This window comes from Monodelphis domestica, chromosome 1 (genome assembly GCF_027887165.1).
Source record: "Monodelphis domestica isolate mMonDom1 chromosome 1, mMonDom1.pri, whole genome shotgun sequence".
NCBI lineage: Eukaryota > Metazoa > Chordata > Mammalia > Didelphimorphia > Didelphidae > Monodelphis > Monodelphis domestica.
In genome coordinates this window covers 598,012,520-598,039,798 of record NC_077227.1, presented here as the reverse complement: position 1 = coordinate 598,039,798, position 27,279 = coordinate 598,012,520, and the positions used below count along the sequence as shown (strand labels likewise).

The 27,279-nt window shown below is 39.5% G+C and overlaps 1 protein-coding gene across 4 annotated transcripts in view; it reads right to left on the bottom strand.

The window, feature by feature from the left end:
- The window catches only part of INTS9 (integrator complex subunit 9), a 124,304-nt gene that overhangs the window by 37,782 nt on the left and 59,243 nt on the right, over nt 1–27,279 (bottom strand). For all 4 annotated transcript variants that reach the window (XM_016423569.2, XM_007476499.3, XM_007476500.3 and 1 more), the window contains 3 exons: nt 22,862–22,982; nt 21,960–22,094; nt 12,587–12,698 (listed from right to left, as the gene is read on the bottom strand). In XM_016423569.2, the coding sequence (XP_016279055.1) occupies nt 12,587–12,698; nt 21,960–22,094; nt 22,862–22,982 (368 nt within the window). The remainder of the gene's footprint in view (nt 1–12,586; nt 12,699–21,959; nt 22,095–22,861; nt 22,983–27,279) is intronic.

Sequence of the window (27,279 nt, the reverse complement as noted above, 5' to 3'; positions counted from 1 at the left end):
GGCCAGTCTAAAGACTTTCTAAGAAATAATCTTTTTTTTTTTTTCATTTCTTACTCTAAATATTATAATTCACTTCATACACCCTAACAAATAGTTCTTTTACAACAATCAGTTCTCTTCTGACCTTCACAGTCCTCTGCTAGGCTCATTCAGGCCTACACATCAAAACAAATTCAGAGTAGTTTGAATGCTCCAGATTTCTGCTTCATTTATTCATCTTTCTTTCAGACTACTAAAGATGGGAAACAATAGCACAGATAAGACAAAAGGAAGAGATAACCCTAAAATTATTTATATATCCAATTCTTGACTATTTGCTTAAGTAAAATCCATTCTGGGCATCACCTAAACCTAGGTACAACAGGAAAACACTGGAATTTAGAGGAGTGATATGACCTGAATTTTAGGAAAATCACTTTGGCAGTTATGTGTAAAAAGCATCTTAGAGGGGAGAAATTCAAGTCAGGGGAAACCAGTGAGGAGATTAAGCAAGGAGGAATAGATGCAAGAAAAGAAGGAGAAGTAGCAATAACAATATTTGGTAACTAGATAAATATGCAGGGTGGGAGATAAGAATAGCATGAGGGTTGGGTTAGAATTTTTATCATAAACATGTAAGATAAAGGGGAGAGAAAAAGCACTTATTAAACAGATGGATGCCTACTAGGCCTATGGCAACTGAAGTTAGAAAACATTAAAAAGTTCTGAGAAAAAAAAGTTACCAGCACCACCCAGAAATGACAGTCTAGGTGAGGATATGCAAGCAAAGAGAATAAATAGCATATAAGAAATATATTACATTAAACTAACACAACGGTTTTCCTAAAGCTCTTAAATCTCCCTCGAACTTCTCCTGGCCTCTCTTTCCTGCTACCCTCTCAGCTGAGAACAAACTAGAAACCATTTGCCCAGAGTTTCTTCTTCTCCCTTCCTTTTTCTCCTCACAAACATTACTCTGATGTATTCTGCCATTATTTCCTGTTATTCATTATGCAAATGAAGAGGTGGCCCTTTTCCTTGCCAAACCTCCCTACATACAATAGTTAACTCCATTCTATTCCAACTCCTTCAGTAGAATGCTGCCTCTACCATCCCCTAACTTTGTCACTTATCTTCAATTTCTCTTCTTCTACTGGCTTCTTCTTGGTTGTCTACAAACATGCCCATATCTGCTCCATCCACACACAAAAAAACAAACAAACAAAAACAACAACAACAAAAAAACCCTCTCATTTGTTCTATTCCCCTAATCCCTCCATTCTTTTATTTTTCTGGTCATCCAGGCTCACAATTTAGGGTTCATACTTGGCTATTTAGTCTCTCACCCCGTCATATCCAATGAGTTGTCAAGTTTTGTTGATTTTATCTTCATTGCATCCCTCATATATGGTCTCCCCTCTTTGACAGGGACCCTAGTGTCATATGCCTAGGTTATTATCATCTCCCTCCTGGACTCTGCAATAGCCTGATGACTGGTCTCCCTGGCTAGTCATTCCCCATTCCATTTCATACTCTACTCAGCTGTCAAACTGATTTTCCTAAAGCCATGTTCTGATCACATCATCATCCCATTCCCCACTTTTAATGAACTTCTGTGGCTCCTTGAGGAGGAAATGTAAAAGCCTCTGTTTGGTGTTTAAAGCCCTCCATACTTTGGCCCCCTATTTTTCCAGTTTCTTTACATCTTCCTTACCCTAAAGTATATTGTGATCTAGAGACAATGACTTTTTAAAAAGTTGTTTTTGACATGGGCACTGTACCCCAGAAACCCAGGTGAACTATTATCAGGGGAACTCCTTTGTTTTTTTCCTGACTCTGAGACTAAAAACACCCAATGACCCCTCTAGGATCCTGAGATGACAATCTTACTTTGATCGTCCTCTAGATGGACAGAAAGATGCACCTTCAGACCACACCTTGATCCTATCAGACATCTGTTTGTCCCCTAAAACTAAGGAATCTTTATGTCCCCAGGCAGACCCCAGTATGATCACCCCACCTCCTGCCTGAGTGACCAACTGTTGTGAACAATGTATAAAATCCCTAGAACTGATGTCATCTGGGGGAACAGCCTTTCCTTTCATGCTGTCCTCCCAGGGAACTGCTCCCCATCTTGCTGTTCTACCTTGCTATCCTCCTGGTCACTCTCAACATTACTTTCTAAATTAATAAATCTCTTTTTGTTTTTAAGCTACTTTTGGAATCATTGAATGCTTGCAAAAGGCATCCTTCCCGAACCCCAAAAAGGCTATCCTTCCTTGCCCATAACATTTTTGGCACCAACGTGGCTTTTTGGCTCTCCTGAAAGCTACGCCTGTACCCCAGATTGTCCACGAGGACACGGCTTCTCAGGTAGGAAGGAGCTTTTCTTTGACTCCTGAAACCCCCATCTTTTGGGTGATATCTCTGTGGGAACTCTTTCATGCTCTCCCATTGGCCCCAGTTCAGTCTGGCTGCTGGAGTTTGGGGTCTATCTGTCAGCTTCCCCGTATACTAGACGACATTTTAGTTGTGTGGGAAAGTCTTGCTGCCTCAGTGTTCAGCTGAGTGCTCGCCTCAGTACTAGAACTGAGTGCTCTTGGTCGGGAAACCTGTGGATGCACAGTCATTGATCCTTGGTGTGGAATTGGCCACTTTTGCATCTAAATGGGACAGAGACAGAGTATACCCTGAGATTCCCCATTGGGGTGTATACTTAATAATTGGAAAAAATTGGCACTAAACAGCTTAAAGAAAGAGCAATTAATTTCTTTTTGTAATGTTGTCTGGCCACGTTACATCCTTGGTAATCAAGAAACATGGCCTATCCATGGTACCCTAAATTATAATACCATCAGACAACTGGATTTATTTTGCAGAAGGGAAGGGAAATGGACAGCCATTCCCTACATTTCCGCTTTCATTAAACTGAGCCAGAATCCTGAGCTAAGATGATTATGTCGCATGTGCCTCCTTATTGACCCCTTCTGGGGAAAGTCCCCAACAGGATGTTCTGGATGACTTAGCTCTCCCAAGCAATTTAGCTTCTGTGAGGGGTAGGGAGATAACATCTCCTACACTGGCTGCTGAGCAGTCAAGACCTCTCCCTCCCCCACAACTAACCTTTACTACAGAATCCCCTCCAGATCCTACTGGTTCCTCTTCCCAACCCTCGGCTCCAAACCCTCCACCTTATTCTCTGGGTTCAGAGCCTGAGACCACTCCTCTCTCTACTCCCAACCATAATATCCTTTTGTACCCGCCACTGCCTAATTCCTCAACCAAGCCCACTCCACCATGCCCATTCCTCAACCAAGCCCACTCCACACTCGGAGCGGACTGAGCTATGGTGACAGGGCCCATCTCCTCCCTATGAGAGAGGTACCCTCACCAGATGGGCTGGCTCGGGTACATGTTTCCTTTTCTATGACTGACCTAGCCTAGATGAAGGAGAAATTGGGTCGCTACTCAGAGAACCATACCAAATTCATTGAGGGTTTTAAATCCCTTACCCTGTAGTTTGACCTGCCCTGGGAAGATCTGCATATTATTATCTCCACCTGTTGCACCCCATATGAGAAAAAACGGATCTGGGATTTGGCTGTGGAAATAGGTGATGAGAAGGCCCTAGTCGGCACATGGGTAGGAGTTCCTGGTGCCACTGCAGTCCCAGGGCAAGATCCTGGATGGGACTATATGAATGAAAGGGACAGACTTAGGAGAGACCATGTGATAGACTGTCTCCTTGAGGCCATGCAAAAGGGGATTAGAAAAAGAGTGAATTACAATAAGCTCAAAGAAATCACTCAGGGAAAGGAGGAGAATCCAGCCCTCTTCCTGTCCCGATTAGTGGAAACCATGAAGCAATATACCAACGTCCACCCAGACACTGATGAGGGTCACTTATCTTAAGGCTCCACTTTATAGGACAGTCTGCCCCAGACGGCAGGCGAAAACTGCAAAAGCTGGATCTGGGACCTCAGACTCCAATTAACCAATTAATGGATGCTGCTTTTAAGGTTTTTCATAATAGAGATCTGGTTGAGACAGGACAGAGATGTCAGAAACTTCTCACGGGGGCTCTCATCTCTCTGACCTATAGGCAGAGGCCAAGGGGCTCTTGCATGCTCCCAGTTTCCATCACCATGCCCGAACCCAGGGTTATTCTCGAGGTTGAAGGTAAGAAAGTTACCTTTCTAATTGACACGGGAGCCACCTATTCTGTTCTCCAAACTCACAATGGTCCTACATTCTATTCGCAGCACAAGGTAATTGGAGTTGGGGAAAAGACTCTTAGCTGTAGAGAGACGGCACCACTAACATGTGCCCATGAAAATAAATTATTCCAACATATATTCCTGGCTATTCCTTCCTCCCCATGTGCTCTACTGGGCAGGGACATTATGAAAAAATTGGGCTCACAATTTTCGCTTATCTCAGTTCTAAATTCTCCAAACAGTGCTTTGCATAAGCCTGCAACAATCTCTTCAGAGATCTGGGAGAAAGTACCTTCCATTGTCTGGGATCAAGGCATACCTGGAAGAGCCCTCCAGGCGCTGGTAATGATAAGACTCAAGCCTGATTCCCTTTACCAGCACAGGAAACAATATCCCATTTCCCCAGAGGCCAGAGAAGGGTTACAACCTCTCATAGATAAATTCCTGGCCTATGGCCTCTTAGAAGAATGTACCTCACCTTGCAATTCCCCCATCCTGCCTGTAAAGAAGCCAGATAGGAGCTGGGGTATGGTTCAAGATCTCAGGCATATTAATGAAGCAATAATTTCTGTTCACCCCTTGTCCCAAACCCGTATACAATCCTAACTAAGATACCAGGGAACTCTCAGTGGTTCTCTGTCATTGACTTGAAAGATGCCTTCTTTTGCATACCCTTGCACCCAAAATGCAGATTCCTCTTTGCCTTTGAGTGGGTTTCTCCCTCAGACCCCCCTCCCCCACCCCATTAGGTCACCTGGTCCGTCCTGCCACAGGGCCTAAGAGACAGCCCCCACCACATTGGGGCTGCCCTCAACAAAGATCTTAGAGCCCTGAGACTCATGAGCAGCTCAATCTTGCAGTATGTCGCTTTTTAATATCTAGTCCATCTGAGGCTGCCTGTAACACAGACACCATTTCTACCCTAACTTTTCTAGAACAGGGTTACAAGGTTTCTGCTTCTAAAGCCCAACTTGTCTCCCAGTCTGTAACTTATTTGGGGCACACCCTAACCCCAAATTCCCGCTCTCTGACCACAGAGAGGAAACAGCCATACCGTCCATTCCTGTCCCCTCTACCAAAAAACAGCTCCGAACTTTTCTGGGTATGGCAGGATTCTGCCGTATTTGGATACCTAATTTTGGGATCATTGCAAAACCTCTCTATGAAGCCACTAAGGGGCCTGATTCGGAACCCCTAGATTGGGGGGGGGGGGAGACCAGGAACAAGCCTTTTCACTTTAAAAAACCTGGCTTTCTTCCCCCACCCTAGGGATTCCAGACCTTGAAACGCAGTTTTTCTTGTTTACTGATGAGAGAAAGCAGTTTGCTAGGCTTTCTAGCATAGTACCTAGGACCTGACCTCCGCCCCATTGCTTACTTCTCCAAACAACTCGACTCAGTTAGCAGGGGATGGCCACCATGTTTGAGGGCAGTCTCTGCCACGGTCCTCATGGCAGAAGAGGCATTTAAACTAACTCTGGGTCAACCCCAGAAATTCTGACCCCCCATCGTGTCCTCAGCATTCTGGAAGCTAGAGGTCACAGATGGCTCTCTGGGGGCCAGCTCACTAAGTACCAGGCTCTTTTACTGGACACACCTGGCCTTACCCTGAAGGTATGCAGGACATTAAATCCAGCTACCCTCCTCCCTCTTCCTGGAGACCCTACCTCCCATGACTGTGAGGAATTGATAGACCACACTTTCTCTAGCGGAGATCTTAAAGATTCTCCTCTACCTGAGGCAGAAGTCAGCTGGTATACAGATGGGTCCTCCTTTATGGAGAATGGGGTAAGGAAAGCGGGGTACTCCATAGTCTCTCAGACAGCCACCATTGAGGCAAAGACTCCCCCCAGGGACTTCAGCACAAAAAGCAGAGCTGATCGCCCTCACAAGAGCATTGCAGCTTGCTGAAGGGAAAAAGGCAAATATTTTCACCGACTCAAAATATGCCTTTCATGTTTTACATGCTCATGGGGCTATCTGGAAAGAAAGAGGTTTATTAACTACCAAAAACTCTCCCTTGAAACATGGGAAGGAAATCCTAAGTTTACTTGAGGCAGTTACTTTACCCAGCCAAATCGCTGTCATTCAATGCAGAGGAATCAGGATCTAGATTCCAACATAGCCCGAGGGAATCATAGGGCAGACCTAGCTGCCAAAGAGGCTGTAAGAGCCACTTCTTTGACTGCTCTGACCCTAACCCCATGACACCCCACAATACCAAAGGGCATTTCTCCCTCATACACTGAGAAGGAAATTGCACAGGCAGAACTTCAGGGATTTACCCTTGAACATAGTGGGTGGTGGCGCTCTCCCTCTGGACCTCTGCTCCTCCCTAGTAACCTAATGTGGAAGCTGGTTATGGGATTACATAACTCCACACACTTGGGCAGGGAAGCACTAACCACTCTGATAAAGCCATTTTTCACAGGCAAAGGCATTTCCAAAACCATCCGGGAAGTTTGCAGATCCTGTGCCCTCTGTGCCCAAACCAACAGCACTGGAGCTCTTAGGCCACCTCCCCTCCTTAAGCCCATCCAAAGGAGAGGGGAATCACCTGGTGAGGATTGGCAGATAGATTTCACCCATTTGCCACCTTGCAAGAGGTACAAGATCCTTTTAGTCTTTGTAGACACCTTCACAGGCTGGCCTGAAGCATTTCCCTCCAAATCAGAGAAAGCGCAAGATGTCACAAAGGCCCTACTCAATAAAATCATCCCTATGTTTGGCCTTCCAAAAACCTTTCAGTGACAATGGTCCTGCTTTCATTTCACAGATCACTCAGATGGTCTCTAAGGCTTTGGGAATCACTTACCATTTACACTCAGCTTGGCATCCCCAATCTTTAGGGAAAACAGAACGAATGAATCAGACCCTAAAAGGAGCCCTCACCAAACTCTGTGAGGAGGCTAAAATTGATTGGGTCCAAGCTCTCCCCATTGCCCTAACCAGAATCAGAATTGCTCCCGGGCAAAGTTAGGGTTGAGCCCATTTGAATTACTTTATGGGAGACCTTTTCTAACCTCTGATGTTCTTTTAGACACAGAAATACACAGCCTTGTTCCATTTTCTAGACAACTTGGCCCAAACCACCAGGTTCTGAGAGAATACGCTAATCAGATCCTCCCCAAAGGATACAAAGGAATCTCTCTACCCAGCCCAAACAGGAAGCTTGGTATATCTGAAGACATGGACTGGATCAAACCACCTAATACCCCGATGGGAGGGCCCCCATAGGGTTATTTTGTCCACTTCTACAGCTGTAAAATTAGAGGGGCAGAATACATGGACTTATGTCTCTTGTATTAAACTCTTTATCCCTCTAGAAACAGGTGGTGAAGGGGGAATGGAAGCCACTTATTCCTGTGAGCCACTGGAAGATCTCAAACTCCTCTTCCGCAGAAAGACCCAACCTAAGGACACTTTGGAATAAATAGCTCCACCCCCTCCTCCTTGTTATCTTAAATCTCTCTTGCTCTAGCCATGATTATCTCTTTCCTTACATTCTTTGTCCTTTTTGGTATATCAATAATTCCCACAAAGTGGAAATACAAGCCCAAGAGTTACATGAGGTGTCCACTTGGATGGCTGATGCCCGTAGAAAGCTGTCTCCTGGCTCATCCTCTGGAAATCCTGGCTATATGCCCTCCTTGCCCCATTTATCCCTATCATCCTGATAATTGGGGGTATCTTGATATATGGACCTTGTATTTGTAACCTTGTCATCTCTCTAGTTGCTTCTAGGGTAAAAGCACGCATGGGAGTCACCCAGATGCCAGATTCCCCCATAACTTCAGCAACCACCCCGGCCTGATGCTCTGGACACTGCCTACAGTCAATACCTCTCTCTCTCCTAAGGGGTAGGCAGGGACATCTCTACATCTATCCTCAGCTCTGAAGAAGTTACAGAAGACAGATCACTGTCCCGTTTTCCCTTACATATTAGGAGAGGCGGGGAGATGACATGGGCACTATACCCCAGAAACCCAGGTGAACTATTATCAGGGGAACTCCCTTGTTTTTTTCCTGACTCTGAGACTAAAAACACCCAATGACTCCTCTAGGATCCTGAGATGACTATCTTCCTTTGATTGTCCTCTAGATGGACAGAAAGATGCACCTTCAGACCACACCTCGATCCTATCAGACATCTGTTTGTCCCCTAAAACTAAGGAATCTTTATGTCCCCAGGCAGACCCCAGTATGATCACCCCACCTCATGCCTGAGTGACCAACTGTTGTGAAAAATGTATAAAATCCCTAGAACTGATGTCATCTGGGGGAACAGCCTTTCCTTTCATGCTGTCCTCCCAGGGAACTGCTCCCCACCTTGCTGTTCTACCTTGCTATCCTCCTGGCCACTCTCAACATTACTTTCTAAATTAATAAATCTCTTTTTGTTTTTAAGCTAGTTTTGGAGTCATTGCATGCTTGCAAAAGGCATCCTTCCCGAACCCCAAAAAGGCTATCCTTCCGTACCCATAACAGTTTTCAGTCATGTCAAACTCTTTGCGACCTCTTTTGGAGTTTTCTTTGGAAAAGACATTGGAGTAGTTTTTAATTTCCTTCTCTAGCTCATTTTATAGATGAGGAAGTTGAGGTAAATGATATTAAGTGTCTTACCCAGAGTCATACAGCTAGTATATGAAGCAGGATTTTAATTCAGATCTTTCTGAGTCCAGGCCCAACAATCTATCCACTGCACCACCTAACAGTTCCTGACTTCCTAACTATTGCTCAAACTGGACAATTAATTTCCAGACTTCAGATATTTCCAAAAATCATCTCTCATTTCATGCCAGCCCCACTTTCTTCAAGACCTGGCTGGCATTCTACCCCCTACAAGAAGTCTTTTCTAATCTTTCTTAATTTTAGTGCCTTCCTTCTGTTTGATTATTTCCAATTTATCCTGTATATAGTTTGTTTACATATTTTCTTCCTTATTAAGAATGTGAGCTCCTTAGGAACAGGGACTACCATTTGCCTTTCTTTGTACTGTCAGCACTTAATACAGTACATGGGACATAATAAGGTCAAAATAAATGCTTGTTAACTACCTGACTGGTTTTAAAGGCTTTCATATAATCTGGCACCGTCTACCTTCCACATCTTGATTGCCTATTACTCTCAAATATAGCCCTTGCTCCAGCTAGGTTGATCTCTTCAAAGTCTACACATATTTTGTGCCCATTCTCAACTTTGATCATGCTTCCAAGACAGAATACCTTTTGCCCATTGTGATAATTAAAATGTTTGGGAGCAAGGGAAATATATATATCAATTATGACCACTGAAATATGTTTTCTACTGTGTCTTGGTTTTATATAAATATAAGATGGTCGCCAGGGAATATATTCCCAATTTATGAATATGCCCAAGCCAACTGGGTTTTATAGAGAAATTTAATTTATAATACACTGATTAATCAATAGAAAAAGAGAGAAAGTAAGAAAGGAATAAGAATGAATAAATCAGTCAGTTGGTTTTATCACTCACCCAAGATTTCTCTAGGTAAGGCTTCTCATGCCAACCTCAGGCTCCACCTTTAAGAGAACCTCCTTTCAAGAAATGTTTCCAGAGAATTCTCCTCCTTCAGAGCCAGCCTTCTCTCCTGGTCCTCCCACAGAGCAACCTCCTCAGTCCTCCTTCAGAGCCACCTCGCTCAGAGCAAAAAAACCTCCTCCGAGCAGCAAACTCTCCTCCCTCTCCTCAGACCCCGATATCTTTAAGGAAACCATCTAAGTCCCCTCCCCTCAGTTCTCACATCTACCAATCACTGTTGATGTCTCACCTGTGCCAATGGTGGCTCTAGCTTAACCCAGGACCGCCCAGAGGTCTGTGGTTTTGCACATGTATGTTGAAGGTCATATTCTCAAATAATTAAATCTTGATCTTGCTGCAGCCCTTCCTAAATCCTGTTACTCTAAGTAGGGTGGAGATTGTATTTTCCAAGACCTGGTTCTGTCATTCTAAGTATCTCTATTGTGTTAATTCTAAAATCAATCATGACTCAAAGAACTTCCTGTTCTATGCTTAAGCATAGGTCAAAGCCCTTTCCATTGTTTAGCAAAAGGTTTCTGTCCTAAAGTAGTCTTAAGTAGGGAGGAGAAAGATCCTCCCATGCCAAGGGGTTTCACATTCAAATAGAGTTCTTACTATCAGTAGGAAATTTTTTCCAGTATTAAATTTCACAATGGGGAAATTTCCAACATTCATAAGTCTAAGAAATTTTAAGGTTTACACCATATAGAGCTAGGCAGTCTGTATAACAATATGGTTTAGTGGGAACAATGTTGAACTTGGAGTCAAGAGATCTAGGTTCAAATCCTTTGTTTGCAAACCTTACAGGGATATATAAATGTGAATAATGATTATTTCCTAGACTACATTCTTTTTCGATTATTTCAACCCAGTGATTTTACTCTTCTCTGAACTGTGATAGAACCTGTTTAAAATCTTAATAGACTACAAAGCTGGAAGTATCATCAAAGAAAACTGAGATACTGAGAGATTAAGTATCATATTCTAAAGGAAAGAGGAAAGTTGGTTATATCAGTGTTTGTATGATTCCTTGTGCTCCTCTTTATTGTGTAAGTGCATATTGTCCTCAACTGGACTATGCTTTTCTTGAGGTTGGTGTTTACATATTAAGCATTTTCCTTTTTAAAAAGATTTTTAGGTTCCATAGAGCCTTAACAGGTACTCAAGACAGTCTAATAGGTTATACTAACTTTGACCCAATTTGGGCCAAACACAAGATTCTACTTTAAAATGGTACATAAAACAGTCAAATATATCTCCCTACCCTGGGGTTTAGAAAGTTAATTTATAGCTGGAAAAAAAATCATAGGTTTAGAAATGGAAATCTCTAAATTTACAGATGAGGAAATTGAGACCTGGAGAGGTTAAGTATTTTCCCCAAGGTTATCCATGTTGAAAGTGGTAGTACAGTCAGTCTCTGATTCTGACTCCAAGTTCTGTCAGGTATATATTGGCTAAGAGTTATATGGTCCATTGTGATTAGAAAGGCTTAATTGGAATTTCAGAAAGTACAGTTAGCCAAGCAAATGTAACAGCATTATATTTTCAATTCCTCTCCTATAGATAATATTGCTAAGTTCTTATGGATAAAGTATTTAGGCTGTTTACTTTTCTGGAAGCTAACTTAATATATGAATCAGATTTAACTAGATTCTATGGATTTTTTAAAAATTATTGTTATAAATTCTTTCTGAGTAAGTAGAAAAATGCAATGCAATGCAATGCTCTACTGGTTACCTAATGTACACACAGACACACACACACACAATTTTAAAAGGCACTTTAAATATACCACTGTCATGAATTTAGAACTTATATTACTCCATGTAGGCTAGTTTGCTAAAGTCCTAAAAAGTAGACTTCTTACTTCCAGTCTCTTCCATCCTCCAAATCCACTAAAAGTCTCCCACAAGAATAATAAATAGTAATTCCCTCTTATATATACAAATGAACATCGAAAGGCACAATTTGTCACAGAAAATGCTAAAAACTCTACCTCTGGATGCATAGTTTGGACAGGGAACTTAGGTAGGTAGGGAGATGAAAGCTAGAGTATTGAGTTAAGTAGAGTAAATTAAATATCTTTCTCAAATTGCAAATGGACATGAGGCAGGAAACAATGGGTAGAGAGAAGGGGGTGAGAATACAGGGACACTCATACTACTTCTACTCTAGCCCTCACATTCATCACCCAGGGAAGCAATCTCTGTGGAGAAGGGGTCAGCCATTCCCACCAAATGCCATCTACAAGAAAGGCAAACTAGCTCAGCTGAAGCAGTGACAACTCTGATAGGAGGTGGGGTGTATGTCAAGTAAGTCAAACCACCAACACTGCCACAACTGCTATCTTCCCTTGCATTTTGATGGGGATAGCCCAGAACACCAAGAGCTTTGGGAATAACACATGCTTCCAGCTCAGTACCCTCAGACCTCATTCTGGGAAGCAGTCTCTGTAGTGATGCAGCCTGGTGACTGCTCTTACAGATGCTAGAACCACAGCTACTGAAGATACAGAAAAGAAAGTTCTTGTCATCAAAGTCCTTGGAAGTATCCAATGATTCAACATCTCTTATGATTTTATCAGTGAAAATGCCATTACAGAGGCATTAACATTTGCTTTGTAGCTGCATCTTAACTATAGCACTTTCCCATCTGACTTGAAGCTGAACTTTTATGTATATATTATCATTAGAATGTGAGTTTCTGCAGAACTGGGGCTCTCTCATTTTTCAATTGTATCCCTAGTGCTTAGCACAGTGCTTTGCATGTAGTAAAAGTATCATAAAGGCTTTGTTCATTCATTCAAATAATTAAAAACATCTATTCTGATATTTTTTCATGCCTACGTACCCAAATTGCTGCAAAATTCTCCTACCATGCCATCAGGATTCGCTGTTGGAATCTGAGTAAGTCCTGTCAAAATGAGGACATCACTGTTTTTGAGAGAGGCTTGGTCCATGGGCTAAAAGAGGACAAAGAAAAACAAGTTAAGGGATTTTAACAATGGCTGATACATACAAAAAGTAGTCAAAAAGGGGGCAGCTGGGTGGTTCAGTGGATCGAGCCAGGCCCAGAGATGGGAGGTCCTGGGTTCAAATCTGACCTCAGATACTTCCTAGATGTGTGACACTGATCAAGTGACTTACCCCCATTGTATAGCCCTTAACACTCTTCTGCCTTGGAACCAATACACAGTATTGATTCCAAGATGGAAGGTAAAAGATTTAAAAAAAAAAGTAGTAGAAAGAGAAAGACTAGGTTAAGAGATAAGAAGTTCCAATGAAAGAGAAATACCTTATAAATCTCAAGGAGGCTTTTCTGATATCAAAGGCAGAATGATGACTTAGCAAATGGGCTTCTCTAGAAAAAATGCCAATTTTGACTCCGAAGGAGGACGTCCTTTTCTTTTCCATGGAGAACCCACTACTGCTTACCCTACACTTCAGGACCACTACTTCACCAGTTGTCTCTTTTTTCAAAATTGATCTTTTGTTTATTGGATAACTTCTTTCATATTTCCCATCTTAGTGCTTTTATTTATTTATTTGTTTGTTTATTTATTATGTATATTTTTTAATTGTTCTCTTAGTCTTGGAATGACCTCTCCTTCTCCATCAGTCCCTAAGGAACCAAGTATTTCTCAATGCTCATTTCAAATGTTAACCACACAAAGTCTTTCTTCCATTCCATTACTCCCCATTACACTGCATTTATTCTGTCTGTCTGTCTATCTATCTATTGAATTTCCCAAAAGAATTTAAGCTCCCTAAGGGAAATGATTGTTTCATTTTTATCTTTTTATACCAGGCACTTAGCATAGTACTTTGCATATAGTAGATACTTAATAAATGATTGTCACACTTCTCAAGAATAGTTCACACCTGTTTATTTCAATATTCCAATACCTGCTTGCTCCAATACCACTTAAAACATAATTTTGTCTCTATTACTCTACTTAAAGCATTCTCTCAAAAGTCACCATTTTGTAACTAAATCCAATGGCCTTTCTTTAGTCTTCATCCTCTTTGACCTTTCTATCACATTTGACAGTCTTGATAATGGTTTTCCTTTCTTAAATCTTTCACTTTCCATGACTTTCGTTGTACTGTATTCTCATAGGTTTTTGCTTACTATCTTTCCACAAAGTTATTTTAACAGACTTTGTCAAATGCTTTGGATATACAAATAGTCCTTTTGAAAAGTATGATAGTATGATTTTCTCCTCTTCTTCTGTCATTACATGGATGACTTTGAAAGGGAGTAAATTCCTTGTGTATGTAAATTGTGATGATTGCCTGGTTTCAGTTCTAGAAGGACCAAAATTCTAGATTAGGGTAAGGAGCCAAACTCGAATAAGAGGCCAATTACAGGAATCTGGATCATTCCCAGTACCAAATATGAGAATAGTATATTTGGTTCTCCTAGCAAGGTTCCTTTGAAATTGAGTTCATTGGACAGGGCTTTGGAATGACCATATTGTTTGGGCAAGGCTAATCTGTATTTATACAAATGGAGCTCTCTCTACAGATGGGCCATTATACACACACACTCACACTCTCACACATACACACACACAGAAAAATAAGGCAAAGGAGAACTGGTGTGAAAGTACATCAGCTCATAGGAAATAGAGGGAGTAGCAAAGGAGGAACAGGAATGGTAACACTAAGTGTCTTGTTATGACAGAAAACATGTCATCTACAAGGAATAAACTTGGAATCTGAAAAGAACATTAACCTTCCTAATTTTAGTCTGTAGTGCCACCTTGCTATAAAAATGAAATGCCTGCAAACAACAAATAAATAGATAAATGTTAATACAGTAATAAAAATAACACTTCCTTGGATGACAATAACGTATATGATGATTAGGTCATACCAGACATCCATAATTTCAGCTTCCATAATATTGAAACATTTCACTGATCCTTAGTATTGATAAAGATTTGTGTTGCTATAAAGAGGCTAAAAAAAAGACAATGCCACTTTCTAAACAAAACTGTCACCTCAAATTCTCCATTCAAGCACCAAAATGTAAATGGAATATTATTGGAATCAACGAATACTTGGCAAGAGCTCCATCAGGAACATTTCATGTAAATACCCAACTGAAAAGGAAAATTTATTTTCAAGTGCAGGACCCAGCATATAAAATTGGTCTATAAATCTAAAAGTTCACCACCACATACATTGATGAACAAAGCAAAGAGTGTACCAATCAACCCCAAAATGTTAAGGCACTGTTAAGGATACTAGAGAAATAGATCACAGGCTACTAATATTTTCCAAACATGTTCCATGGACTTAACACTAAAGGAAACAGAATATAGACCCTATGTTTAAGAAGCTCATAGACATAAAGTGAAATCATAAAGAAATGCTGTTAAAAGATATAAAATACAAATAGAATATATACTGAATAAATGAGTACTGAGGGATATTTAAGTGAACAGTTAGGTGGTATCCCTAGGACCATAAACTTGAGTTGAAAGAGATTTCAGAAGGCCATCAAGTCCAACTTCCTCGGGCAACTAAGGCCCACAGGAATTGAGTGGCTTGCCCAAGTTTAACCAGGGAGTAAGTAACTGAGGTGGGATTTGAACCCAACTCCTCTGACATTGAATGAAGCATTCTCCAATGCATCTACTGCTATGCAAGGCTTCTTGGGAAAGAAATTTTTGAAGGAAATTTTGGGAAAGGCTCAGTATAGACAGGTAAAGGGTCTAAGAAAGATCCAGACAAAGTATGAGCAAAGGAATGGACATGACCACAAGAAAGTTAAAACAGACATAATAGTGAGATGGTCAGTCTATATTGTAAGTGAAAGAGAAATAAAGTTGAGGAAATGGAAGAGTGGGTAGTTGGAAGTAGACCTTGAAAGTCATGTGGGAGAAGATGCAGATAACCATCATGAGGCTGTACTGGTCAAGGCATGAGATGATGAAAACTTGAATAATCCCTACAGTTATGAGAGGAAATATACAGAGTCCAAAGGATATTATAGTAGAATACTATGATGGAAAAAACACATAAGGAGAAAAGACCACAGAAAAGAATAAAGAATGAAAAAAGTATAGAATCTTGTACAAACTCAAAATTCAAATGGTGCTATGACCTCTGGTATTTGGATGTTCTTTCTCTAATGAAGTTCACAACTCATTCATTCCAATCTTGTGCAGTATTTGTCCATGTTCTCCTTTATAATTGCTATGGGAAACCCACCTAACATATTGGAAACTTTCCTCAATTTCTTCTATTATTGCACGGATATTGGAAGGGCACTCTGGCTGTCTGCCTGTCATCCCTCATTTTCCTCTAGCGTGGGTAAGGTTGATCTATATGTATACAAACCGACACATTTCCATAGATGGGTTGTTATGCATAAACCATTTTTTCCATTTTCTCCTGCTTACATTATCTTTCCTTTCCAATTCATTTTCAACAGAGCTGCTAAATTAATATTCCTAAAATACTGATCTGACCATGCCACTTGCCTATTCAAAAATCTTCAAGGGCTTCCTATTTCCTCTAGGAGGAACTCTAAATGCAATCACTTGGCATTTAAAGTCGTCTATAATCTGGTTCCCATTTATCTTTGCAGTCTTATCTCATATATCCTCCCCTTTACATGTTTTATACTTCAGTCAAATTGGCCTGCTAGCTATTCCCCTTACATATCACTTTGCACAAATGTACAATATACTCATTCTTCATCTCCACCTCACAGAATGTTTAGCTTCTTTTAAAGAACAATTCACATGCTACTGCCTTTGAGGCTTTTCCCGATCTGTCAAATTATTAGAATCCTCACCTTCCTGAAATGATTTGTTAATTCTTGCTGGACCCTGGTAGTCAAAGGACATGGGTTCAGATCCCAGTCCTGTTTCCTATTTGTGTGATCTTAGAGAAATCACATAACTTCTCTGAGCCTAACTTGCCTCAACTAAAAAAATGGGAATTGTATTAAATGACCTCCAACCCCCTGCTGGTTTTAAATACATGATGCTATGATGCTATTTTATAATTACTTATGTTACACATTGTAAAACCCCAGCAGAATGTAAGATCCTTGAAGATGGGGGCTATCTCATTTTTTTATTGATTCTCTTTTTTTTTTACACCCTTGCCTTCCATATTACAATCAATACTGTGTATTGGCTCCAAGGCAGAAGAGCAGTAAGAGCTAGGTAATGGAGTTAAGTGACTTGCTCAGGGTCACATAGCTAGGAAGTTTCTGAGGCCAGATTTGAAAGCAGGACCTCTCATCTATAAGCCTGGCTCTCAATCCACTGAGCCACCCAGGTGCTCCCTGAAACTTTTTCTCTTGACTTCTATAAACTGTACTTTTCAGATTATCCTCCAATTCTAGCTATTCTTTTGTTCCCTTTGATATCTTCTTATCTTCCTCCTTAACTACGAACATTAGAGAAGGGCTTATATTCTTCTGCCTTAACACAATTTCTCACAAGTTCTTCCATAGTTTCACCTATCACCTCCATGCTGGTCATTCTAAAATCTATTTCTTTAGTTTTGTTTTTACAGCAATCTCCAGATTACTCTATTTGACAAAGACATACTTTGATTTGGACTATTCACCATCACACTAGAGTGTACAACTAAACTCATCTTCTTTTCCTAATAATATAAGTTTTTCTTTTCTTTTTTTTTGTCAATGCACTTATTTATCTTTGATTCATTTTTCTCTTTTTTATACTTAGTCAATAAGGACTCATACTCTCTAAAGTATATATAATTTTCTCTCCATTGTTACTGCCACTGCCTCAGTCTGTGTCCTTTTCACATTATGTCTACTTACTGCAACAGATTCCCATACCTAGTTTGTTCTAAGGCTTTAAGCCCTCAATTCATCTTCCAAATTAATCCCAAATTACCTTGTACAAATTTCAGTATATGAATCCCCTTCTCTAAAAGCTTAAAATGCTACTTATTTTCAACCACATGAAATTGAAACTATTCTGCCTGGCTTTCAAAGCCTTCTCTAGAGCAGATTAATGACTTCTTGTTCACCAGAGAGGCTGAAATGCTGGCACTAGAAATATCACTTTTGAGAATTGCAGCAAAATGCTCAGCAACCTTTGTCACTTCTTTTTAGACATCATTTCATTTTATCAGGGACTGTCTGGATTTCTTGAGGAGCTGGCTGATTTCAAAACAAATGACAATAGCAGCAACTATAAAATGTTGTGGAAATATCCACTAAAACATGATGAATTGAGGAGTTATGCTAATGAGGTAGGGTATTACCTTTGTCTGAAAACTTTCTAAAATGAAAAAATATATCTGAGGATCAAATAAGATAATGTGTCAAGTGCTTTGCTATCCTTAAAGCACCACATAAGTTCATCACCAGGAAACTCATCATCAAGGAGAATGCATCAGCTCTGTTACTGAGACCTCATCTGTACCCTCAGTTGCCTCAATATCTCTGACTAGTGGGCTAGAGGGAGGAGCAAAAAACTCCTGGTTCCTATTTATTTATTAAAATAACAACAACAACAACCACCACCAAAAAACTAAAAAACAACCCATATCTTCTGTCTTAGAATCAAGTGATTCTAAGACAGAAGAATTTGAAGGGCTAAGCAACTGGGGTTAAGTGACTTGCTCAGTCACACAGCTAGGAAGTATCTGAGGGAAGATTTGAACCCAAGACTTTCCTTTTCTAGACCTGGTTCTCTATCCACTGAGCATAGCCCCCATTTAAAAAGGGCTCAGAAGCCCAGGCAACTCTTAATTTCCCACAAACTTTATTGCTTGCATTATATGTGTTTTCTTCTCCCATTAGATTGTAAGCTCCTTGAGAAATGATGAACTTTGAAGGCATACTGAAGAAAACTTTTTACTTCAAAAATTTTTATTGTTTTATTTTCTTTTGCAACATGATTAATATAGAAATATGTTTTACATGACTTCACATGTATACGTGATACCAAATTGCTTGCCATCTCAAGAAGGAAGAATTTTTAAAAATGACTGTTAAAAGTTTTTTTTAACATATAATCATGATATATTTAATGAAATAAAATTAAATTTAAAAATTATACACTCTTTGAGGGCAGGGACTATCTTTTTCATATTTATATCCCAGTACTTAGCATAGTGCCTAGTGTATAGTAAGTGCTTAATATTTATTGTATTGTCTATGAACGCCAGTTACTATTTCATTCAATAAGCATTTATTAAGCATCTCCTATATGCCGGGCATTATGCTAAGTGCTAGAGATATAGAGATGGAAACAACAGTTCCTGGCCTCAAAGAGCTCATATTCAATTGGGGAGAAATGACGTGTATACAGCTAAGAAAATATAAAATGTATATAAAGTAATTTTTAAGGGAGGTTATCAGCATTTGAAGTGATCAGAAGGATTGTAGTAGGATTAATGTAGCACTTAAGCTAAGTTTTAAAGGAAGCAAGTGATTCCAAGAGACAAAAGAAAGAAAGAAGACTTTATTTCAGGCACAGAGGAGGAAAAATCTGTGCAAAGGTACAAGGATGGGAGGATGACAATGTTAGATATGGGGAACAGCAAAGTAGCCAGTTTGTCCAGAATATAGACTATGTGAATGACCGCAGTGTACAATCAGCCTGGGTGGGCTCTGAATGCCAAATAAAAGAATTTATACTTTGGTCTAGAGATGTTGGGGGCCTTGCTAGCTTTTTTGAGCAGGGGGGTGATTTGGGTGCTGTGTCTGGAGAGAAAGGGGTGTGTGTGAAAGATGTAGAGGTAATATCGTTAAAATTTCACAACTGACTGGATATGAAAGTTGTGGGAGAGAAAAAAGATGGGGACTCTTCAGTTATGAACTAAAGAATGGAAGAATGGTAGTACAGAATGGTAGATAGAAACACCAAAGTAAGGAAAAGGGTGAATCTTGGGGGGGTATAGGCAACTGAAAATGTCCAATAGTTAGTTGGAGATATAGGACTAAAGCCAAGAAGTGTAGGGGTATGAATATCATCTATCAGATATCACTGAATACATAGGAACTGATAATATAAATGAGAAGGAAGAAGTGGAGAGAAAAAGGAAGGTCCAGGGCAGAACCTTAGTGGATGCTGACAATAAGGGGTTAGGTTATGAATGAAGACCAACCAACTAACCCTATGAAGAGCTTCACTGGTAGGAAGAGAACCAGGTGAGAGTAACTTCAGGAAAACACAGAGGAGAAGGGGTCATGGAACAGAATGTCAAGAATGTCTGATGCTGCTTCAATAGTTTGATCTTTGTGTGACTCTTGCCCATATCCTCCTGTAAGTCACCCAGAAGAAAAATCCATGGATGTGTCTTTTCATTGTCTTTGGTTATGTGACACATTCTTTTTCCCTCCTCTTTTGTGTTTCTGCTCCCACAGTTCTTTCTCATAAGTCCCTCAGAATTGGGTGACACTAATTCTTCAGAGACTGTGATAATCAGTCATTCAGAGACATAGAGCATCTCTGGGATGATAACTCTTGCTAAAAGATGTTCCTCCGTTTAAGGGAGAAGTTTCTCAGAAGTATTCCAGTATGTTTTCTCCCTACTATTCAGTTCTCTGTCGGTAGTATCTACTCAAGCCACATGAACTGATGGACCAACCAACATATAGACATGTGTTATCTATAAAGCAGAATATCATAGTCAAAGCACAGCACTCTTCATTCACTTGGTTTTGAGATGGTAGGCTGTCAGACTTAACCCTTGAGGGTTCAGATTAGGAACTAGTTAGGAAGCTGTATGAAGTGCTGGGCAACAAGCTAACATTTAAATAGTACCTCAAGGCCTGCAGGGCAATTTACACAGATTATTTCAGTTGATCCTGACAATAGTTTGATGAAGCAAGTACTACAGATTTTCTCAATTTTACAGATGAGGACACTGAGGCTGACAGCAGTTAAGTGGAAGGTAGTGGCTATTTTTGCCTTCCTTGGTTTCTTTAGTGCTTGGCACAAAGGAAGTGCTTAATAAATGATGATTAATTGGTTCCTGCCATATTTCCTCTTCTTGTACCTGTGGCACTGATTTACTTGAATCTGAGACTTTATATTTGTCTATATTTTCATCTAATTAGCTACAGATCAATGCTCTAACTTTTCAAAGTATTTATGGGTTCCAGCTGTCAATTAGTGTATAAGATATCTCTCACAACTTTGTCATCTATAAAGATTCAACATCACTCCACCATGTTCCTCTTGGTGAGTTTCTTCTAGTGGTCTCTATTTCAGGGATGGGCCCAGGTGGGCCATGTTTTATTCCCATGTTGGCTGTGCTTCTGACTCTCTACTTTATTACTATGCCCTCACAGGGACACAGGGATACTTCCCCCCTTTTCAACAACTTTTCATGTGTTTTATTTCCTCATTATAATGTAAATTCTAAGAGAACAGGGATTGTCTTTCTTTTGGCTAGTATTTCTACTCTAATTCTTAATACAGCATTTGATACACAATAAGAACTTAAGAAATGCTTGCTGCCTGCCAGCCTCTATAAAGTTGATAAATAAGCCATCAATGTCTTTATACAAGTCATTTATAAAAAATGTTAAATAACTTTAAGCCAAGTGCAGATTCCTGGGATGTTCCATTAATTCTTTCTTCCAAATTGGCATCGAACCATTAATGATCACTCTTTTAGTCCAGAAAGTGGCTTAGCAATTATGTCTGCCAATTCTTTTAGTATTCTTGGATATAATTCATCTGTGCCCAATGATGTGAACTCATCAAGAGCAGCAAAGTAATCTCTTGCTGTTTCCCCACTTATTTGGGGTAACCCTATTATGCATTTTTATACTATTTGATTCTTGTCCATGGATTTTCTTAAATTCTTCATGGAAGACCCACCCAAAGTAATGGAATCTCTTTTTTCCTTTTAAATATCTCTGTTCCCTATTTGCAATGCAGTTTGTGCTTTATATAGCTCTAGTTACAAAAATAAATATCAAATCCTTTGTAAATATAAATACTGTAAAGATGATAAATGGCTAGGATAAAATACTATTTTTGTTTTCATACTTTTGCTAAATGTACTTGGCTATTGAGTGAGAATCTCTGCTCAAGTTTGGTTTTAGTCTGATACACGAGAATAGCTTACTTTCATAAAAAGCATTAGTACAACTGGAAGATGAGAAAAGCTCACAGAATATAGCTGGTACTCTGTATTCAGTCATTAATTTTTGGGTTAAATAACTTTTAAAATGGAGCTATCAGGAAGGAAAGAGAAAATACCTGGGGGTGTGTAGTAAGCAAGGAGGAGCCAGAAACATAGGACACCTTTTCATAATGGGATTGAATAATCCAGTTGGAACTTCCAAGCGCATAGCCAGAGCTTAGGGGAGTCACTTGTACTGCACCGAAAAGCTCCTGTAAAGCAACATAAAATCATCTTTAAATAATGCTTATAATTATTTTTGAGGATAAAAATCATACTATATGCACCTGTATTTCCCCTCATTTACAATGAAAACATCCCTTCAGGGTTAGCCCATTTCCATCTGTCATACACATATTGACTAACTAATGACACAGCAAATGAAAATGATGATCCTTTGATAGATGGAAGAAATATAAAAAACTCAATTGTTGCTTCAGGGCTTACTTAGATAGCTAATCTAATGAATGAATGACACTTGGCAGAGCTTTGGGAAGGTCATGGCCACCTGAGTCACTGCTTCAAAGACATGTCTGACAGCTTTTTCCAGCACTTCCTGTTATGCTTAATACTTCTTATTTGTTTTTCCAACATTTCTAAGGAAATCTCCATTGCCCTATAGGAGAGAGGAAGGAATACTCTTCTTCATCTCATCAAATGGGAGCAGGTCCTAGGGAACAGTATTAGGGTCAGGAAAATCCCATTTCCTCCTTTACTGCAACCAAGAAACTGAACAGTTACAGGAAGAGGAAACCACTACCAAATAACTTTGAGTTCTGCCCTTGGAAGGTAGGAGAAAGTGACAAATGATCCACTAGCTGTCAAGTTGTGCTCTACCAATTCACTTTTTATGCATCAGTGTGGGGCCTCTGGGGAATTAGAGGCTTCAAGGAAGGGAAACTAAAGGATTCTTATAGCTTTGGAAGAACATTAGGGATTTCAGCTGCTCATAAATCACTGAAGTCAAATTAGCACTCACAATTTTCTGAGAATAGCCCACAAGCTGGATTTTACTGAGAGCAGAGTTCACTTCTTGCATTGTGTAGCACCGTCTCCATGTTGAAACTTCCACTGCATCCTTGAGAGGAGCAGGCAGCAGTCTGTGAATATGCAATATACCAAGTCTGTTATACAATATATGACATTGGTGTCTGAATATCTCTCTTTGGAATACAGCCTTCTCTTGTTTCTGCTAAAAAAAAAACTGAAACAGATTCTGTTCATGGCATAGATAAGATGCAGAACTGAAATGGAGCTCTGTTAAACAAGAAAGTTTGGGATTAAAGAACAAAAAAAGAGTACTATTTATAATGTGTAATAGCAGTAATAAGAAATAGGGCTAGGCAATGGGAGTTAAAGTGACTTGTTCAGGGTCACACAGCTAGGAAGCATCTTAGGTCAGATTTGAACCTAGGACTTCCCATCTCTAGGCCTGGCTCTCAATCCACTGAGCCACTCAGGTGCCACCTCTAATTTGTTCTAGGGAAAGACCTGGGATCTATTGTGGGGATCCACTGTATATATAGAGACCAAGTAATTCCAATTCTCCTTGTCTTAGTTTGCAAACTGATAAAATGGGGATTAAAACCCCTTACCTTTCCGCTTTTGCATAAATAATTGGTCAGATTTACCAATTTACTAGTTAAGTGTATTTATATAGAGTGCTACTATAATTACTCATATATTAATAAATAACTAGTAAATGGATATAGTCTTTTATATTTCTTAGAAGGATAGAAAGTTTCTGTCCTGAAGGAACTTACAAATTAACTGAGGAATTGACACAAAAACAATCCCATAAAGGATTTGTGCATCTGTAACTATTTTTTTTTTTTAAATATATTTTATTTGGTCATTTCCAAGCATTATTCGTTAAAGACATAGATCATTTTCTTTTCCTCCCCCCCCAACCCCCCATAGCCGACTCGTAAGTCCACTGGGCATTAGATGTTTTCTTGATTTGAACCCATTGCTTTGTTGATAGTATTTGCATTAGAGTGTTCATTTAGAGTCTATCCTCTGTCATGTCCCCTCAATCTTTGTATTCAGGCAGTTGCTTTTTCTCGGTGTTTCCACTCCCATAGTTTATCCTTTGCTTATGAATGGTGTTTTTTTCTCCTGGGTCCCTGCAAGTTGTTCAGGGACATTACACCACCACTAATGGAGAAGTCCATTACGTTCGATGATACCACAGTGTGTTTGTCTCTGTGTACAATGTTCTCCTGGTTCTGCTCCTCTCGCTCTGCATCACTTCCTGGAGGTTGTTCCAGTCTCCATGGAACTTCTCCACTTTATTATTCCTTTTAGCGCAATAGTACTCCATCACCAACATATACCACAGTTTGTTCAGCCATTCCCCAATTGATGGGCATCCCCTCATTTTCCAGTTTTGGGCCACCACAAAGAGCGCAGCTATGAATATTTTTGTACAAGTCTTTGTGTCCATTATCTCTTTGGGGTACAGACCCAGCAGTGCTATGGCTGGGTCAAAGGGTAGATATTCTTTTGTCGCCCTTTGGGCATAGTTCCAAATTGCCCTCCAGAATGGTTGGATCAGTTCACAGCTCCACCAGCAATGAATTAATGTCCCTACTTTGCCACATCCCCTCCAGCATTCATTACTTTCCTTTGCTGTTATGTTAGCCAATCTGCTAGGTGTGAGGTGATACCTCAGAGTTGTTTTGATTTGCATCTCTCTGATTATAAGAGATGTAGAACACTTCTTCATGTGCTTGTTAATAGTTTTGATTTCTTTATCTGAGAACTGCCTATCCATTTCCCTTGCCCATTTATCAATTGGAGAATGGCTTGATTTTGTGTACAATTGATTTAGCTCTTTATAAATATGAGTAATTAAACCTTTGTCAGAGGTTTCTATGAAGATTTTTTCCCAATTTGTTGTTTCCCTTCTGATTTTAGTTATATTGGTTTTGTTTGTACAAAAGCTTTTTAGTTTGATGTAGTCAAAATTATTTATTTTACATTTTGTGATTCTTTCTATATCTTGCTTGGTTTTAAAGCCTTTCCCCTCCCAAAGGTCTGACATGTATACTATTCTGTGTTTACCCAATTTACTTATGGTTTCCTTCTTTATGTTTAAGTCACTCACCCATTTTGAATTTATCTTGGTGTAGGGTGTGAGGTGTTGATCTATTCCTAGTCTCTCCCACACTGTCTTCCAATTTTCCCAGCAGTTTTTATGAAATAGTGGATTTTTGTCCCAAAAGCTGGGATCTTTGGGTTTATCGTATACTGTCTTGCTGAGGTCGCTTTCCCCCAGTCTATTCCACTGATCTTCCTTTCTATTTCTTAGCCAGTACCAAATTGTTTTGATGACTGCTGCTTTGTAATATAGTTTTAGGTCAGGGACTGCAAGGCCCCCATCATATGTGTTTTTTTTCATTATTTCCCTGGATATCCTTGATCTTTTGTTCTTCCAAATGAACTTTGTTATGGTTTTTTCTAAATCAGTGAAGAAGTATTTTGGTAGTTCAATGGGTATGGCACTAAATAGATAAATAAGTTTGGGTAGGATGGTCATTTTTATTATATTGGCTCGTCCTATACATGAGCAGTTAATGTTTTTCCATTTGTTCAAGTCTAGTTTTAGTTGTGTGGCGAGTGTTTTGTAGTTGTGTTCATATAGTTCCTGTGTTTGTCTTGGGAGGTAGATTCCTAGGTATTTTATTTTGTCTAAGGTGATTTTGAATGGGATTTCTCTTTCTAGTTCTTGCTGCTGAGCTGTGTTGGAGATATATAGAAAAGCTGATGATTTATGTGGGTTTATTTTGTATCCTGCAACTTTGCTAAAGTTGTTGATTATTTCAATTAGCTTTTTGGTTGAATCTCTAGGATTCTTTAAGTAGACCATCATGTCATCCGCAAAGAGTGATAACTTGGTCTCCTCCTTGCCTATTTTGATGCCTTCAATTCCTTTATCTTCTCTAATTGCTACTGCTAGTGTTTCTAGTACAATGTCAAATAGTAGAGGTGATAATGGGCATCCTTGTTTCACTCCTGATCTTATTGGGAATGCATCTAGTTTATCCCCATTGCAGATGATATTAGCTGTTGGTTTTAGATATATACTGTTTATTATTTTTAGGAATGACCCTTCTATTCCTATGCTTTCTAGTGTTTTTAATAGGAATGGGTGTTGTATTTTATCAAAGGCTTTTTCTGCATCTATTGAAATAATCATGTGATTCTTGCTAGTTTGCTTGTTGATGTGGTCAATTATGTGGATGGTTTTCCTAATGTTGAACCAGCCCTGCATCCCTGGTATGAATCCTACTTGATCATGGTGAATGATCCTTCTGATCACTTGCTGGAGTCTTTTTGCTAGTATCCTATTTAAGATTTTTGCATCTATATTCATTAGGGAGATTGGCCTATAGTTTTCTTTCTCTGTTTTTGACCTGCCTGGTTTTGGAATCAGTACCATGTTTGTGTCGTAAAAGGAGTTTGGTAGAACTCCCTCTTTGCTTATTATGTCAAATAGTTTGTATAGTATTGGGATTAACTGTTCTCTGAATGTTTGATAGAATTCACAGGTGAATCCATCAGGCCCTGGGGACTTTTTCTTAGGAAGTTCTTTGATGGCTTGTTGGATTTCAATTTCTGATATGGGATTATTTAGGAATTCTATTTCCTCTTCTGTTAGTCTAGGCAGTTTGTATTTTTGTATATATTCATCCATTTCTCCTAAATTGGTGTATTTATTGCCATATAATTGGGCAAAGTAATTTCTAATGATTGCCTTAATTTCCTCCTCATTGGAGGTGCTGTCCCCCTTTTCATCTTTAATGCTGTGAATTTGCTTTTCTTCCTTCCTTTTTTTAACTAGATTGACCAGTACCTTGTCTATTTTGTTTGTTTTTTCAAAGTACCAGCTTCTTGTCTCATTTATTAAATCAATAGTTCTATCACTTTCGATTTTATTAATTTCTCCCTTAATTTTTAGGATTTCTAATTTGGTTTTCTGCTGGGGGTTTTTAATTTGATCGCTTTCCAGTTTTTTCATTTGCATTTCCAATTGATTGATCTCTGCTCTCCCTTGTTTGTTAATATAAGCATTCAGGGATATGAATTTACCTCTGATTACCGCTTTGGCTGCATCCCAAAAGGTTTGGAAGGATGTTTCGCCATTGTCATTTTCCTCGATGAAATTATTAATTGTTTCTATGATTTCTTCTTTAACTAAACGGTTTTGGAGTATCATATTGTTTAATTTCCAATTGGTTTTAGATTTGGTTTTCCATGTACCATTACTAATCATTATTTTTATTGCCTTGTGATCTGAGAAGGCTGCATTCATTATTTCTGCTTTTCTGCATTTGTGTGCTATGTTTCTGTGACCTAATGTATGGTCAATTTTTGTGAATGTGCCATGTGGTG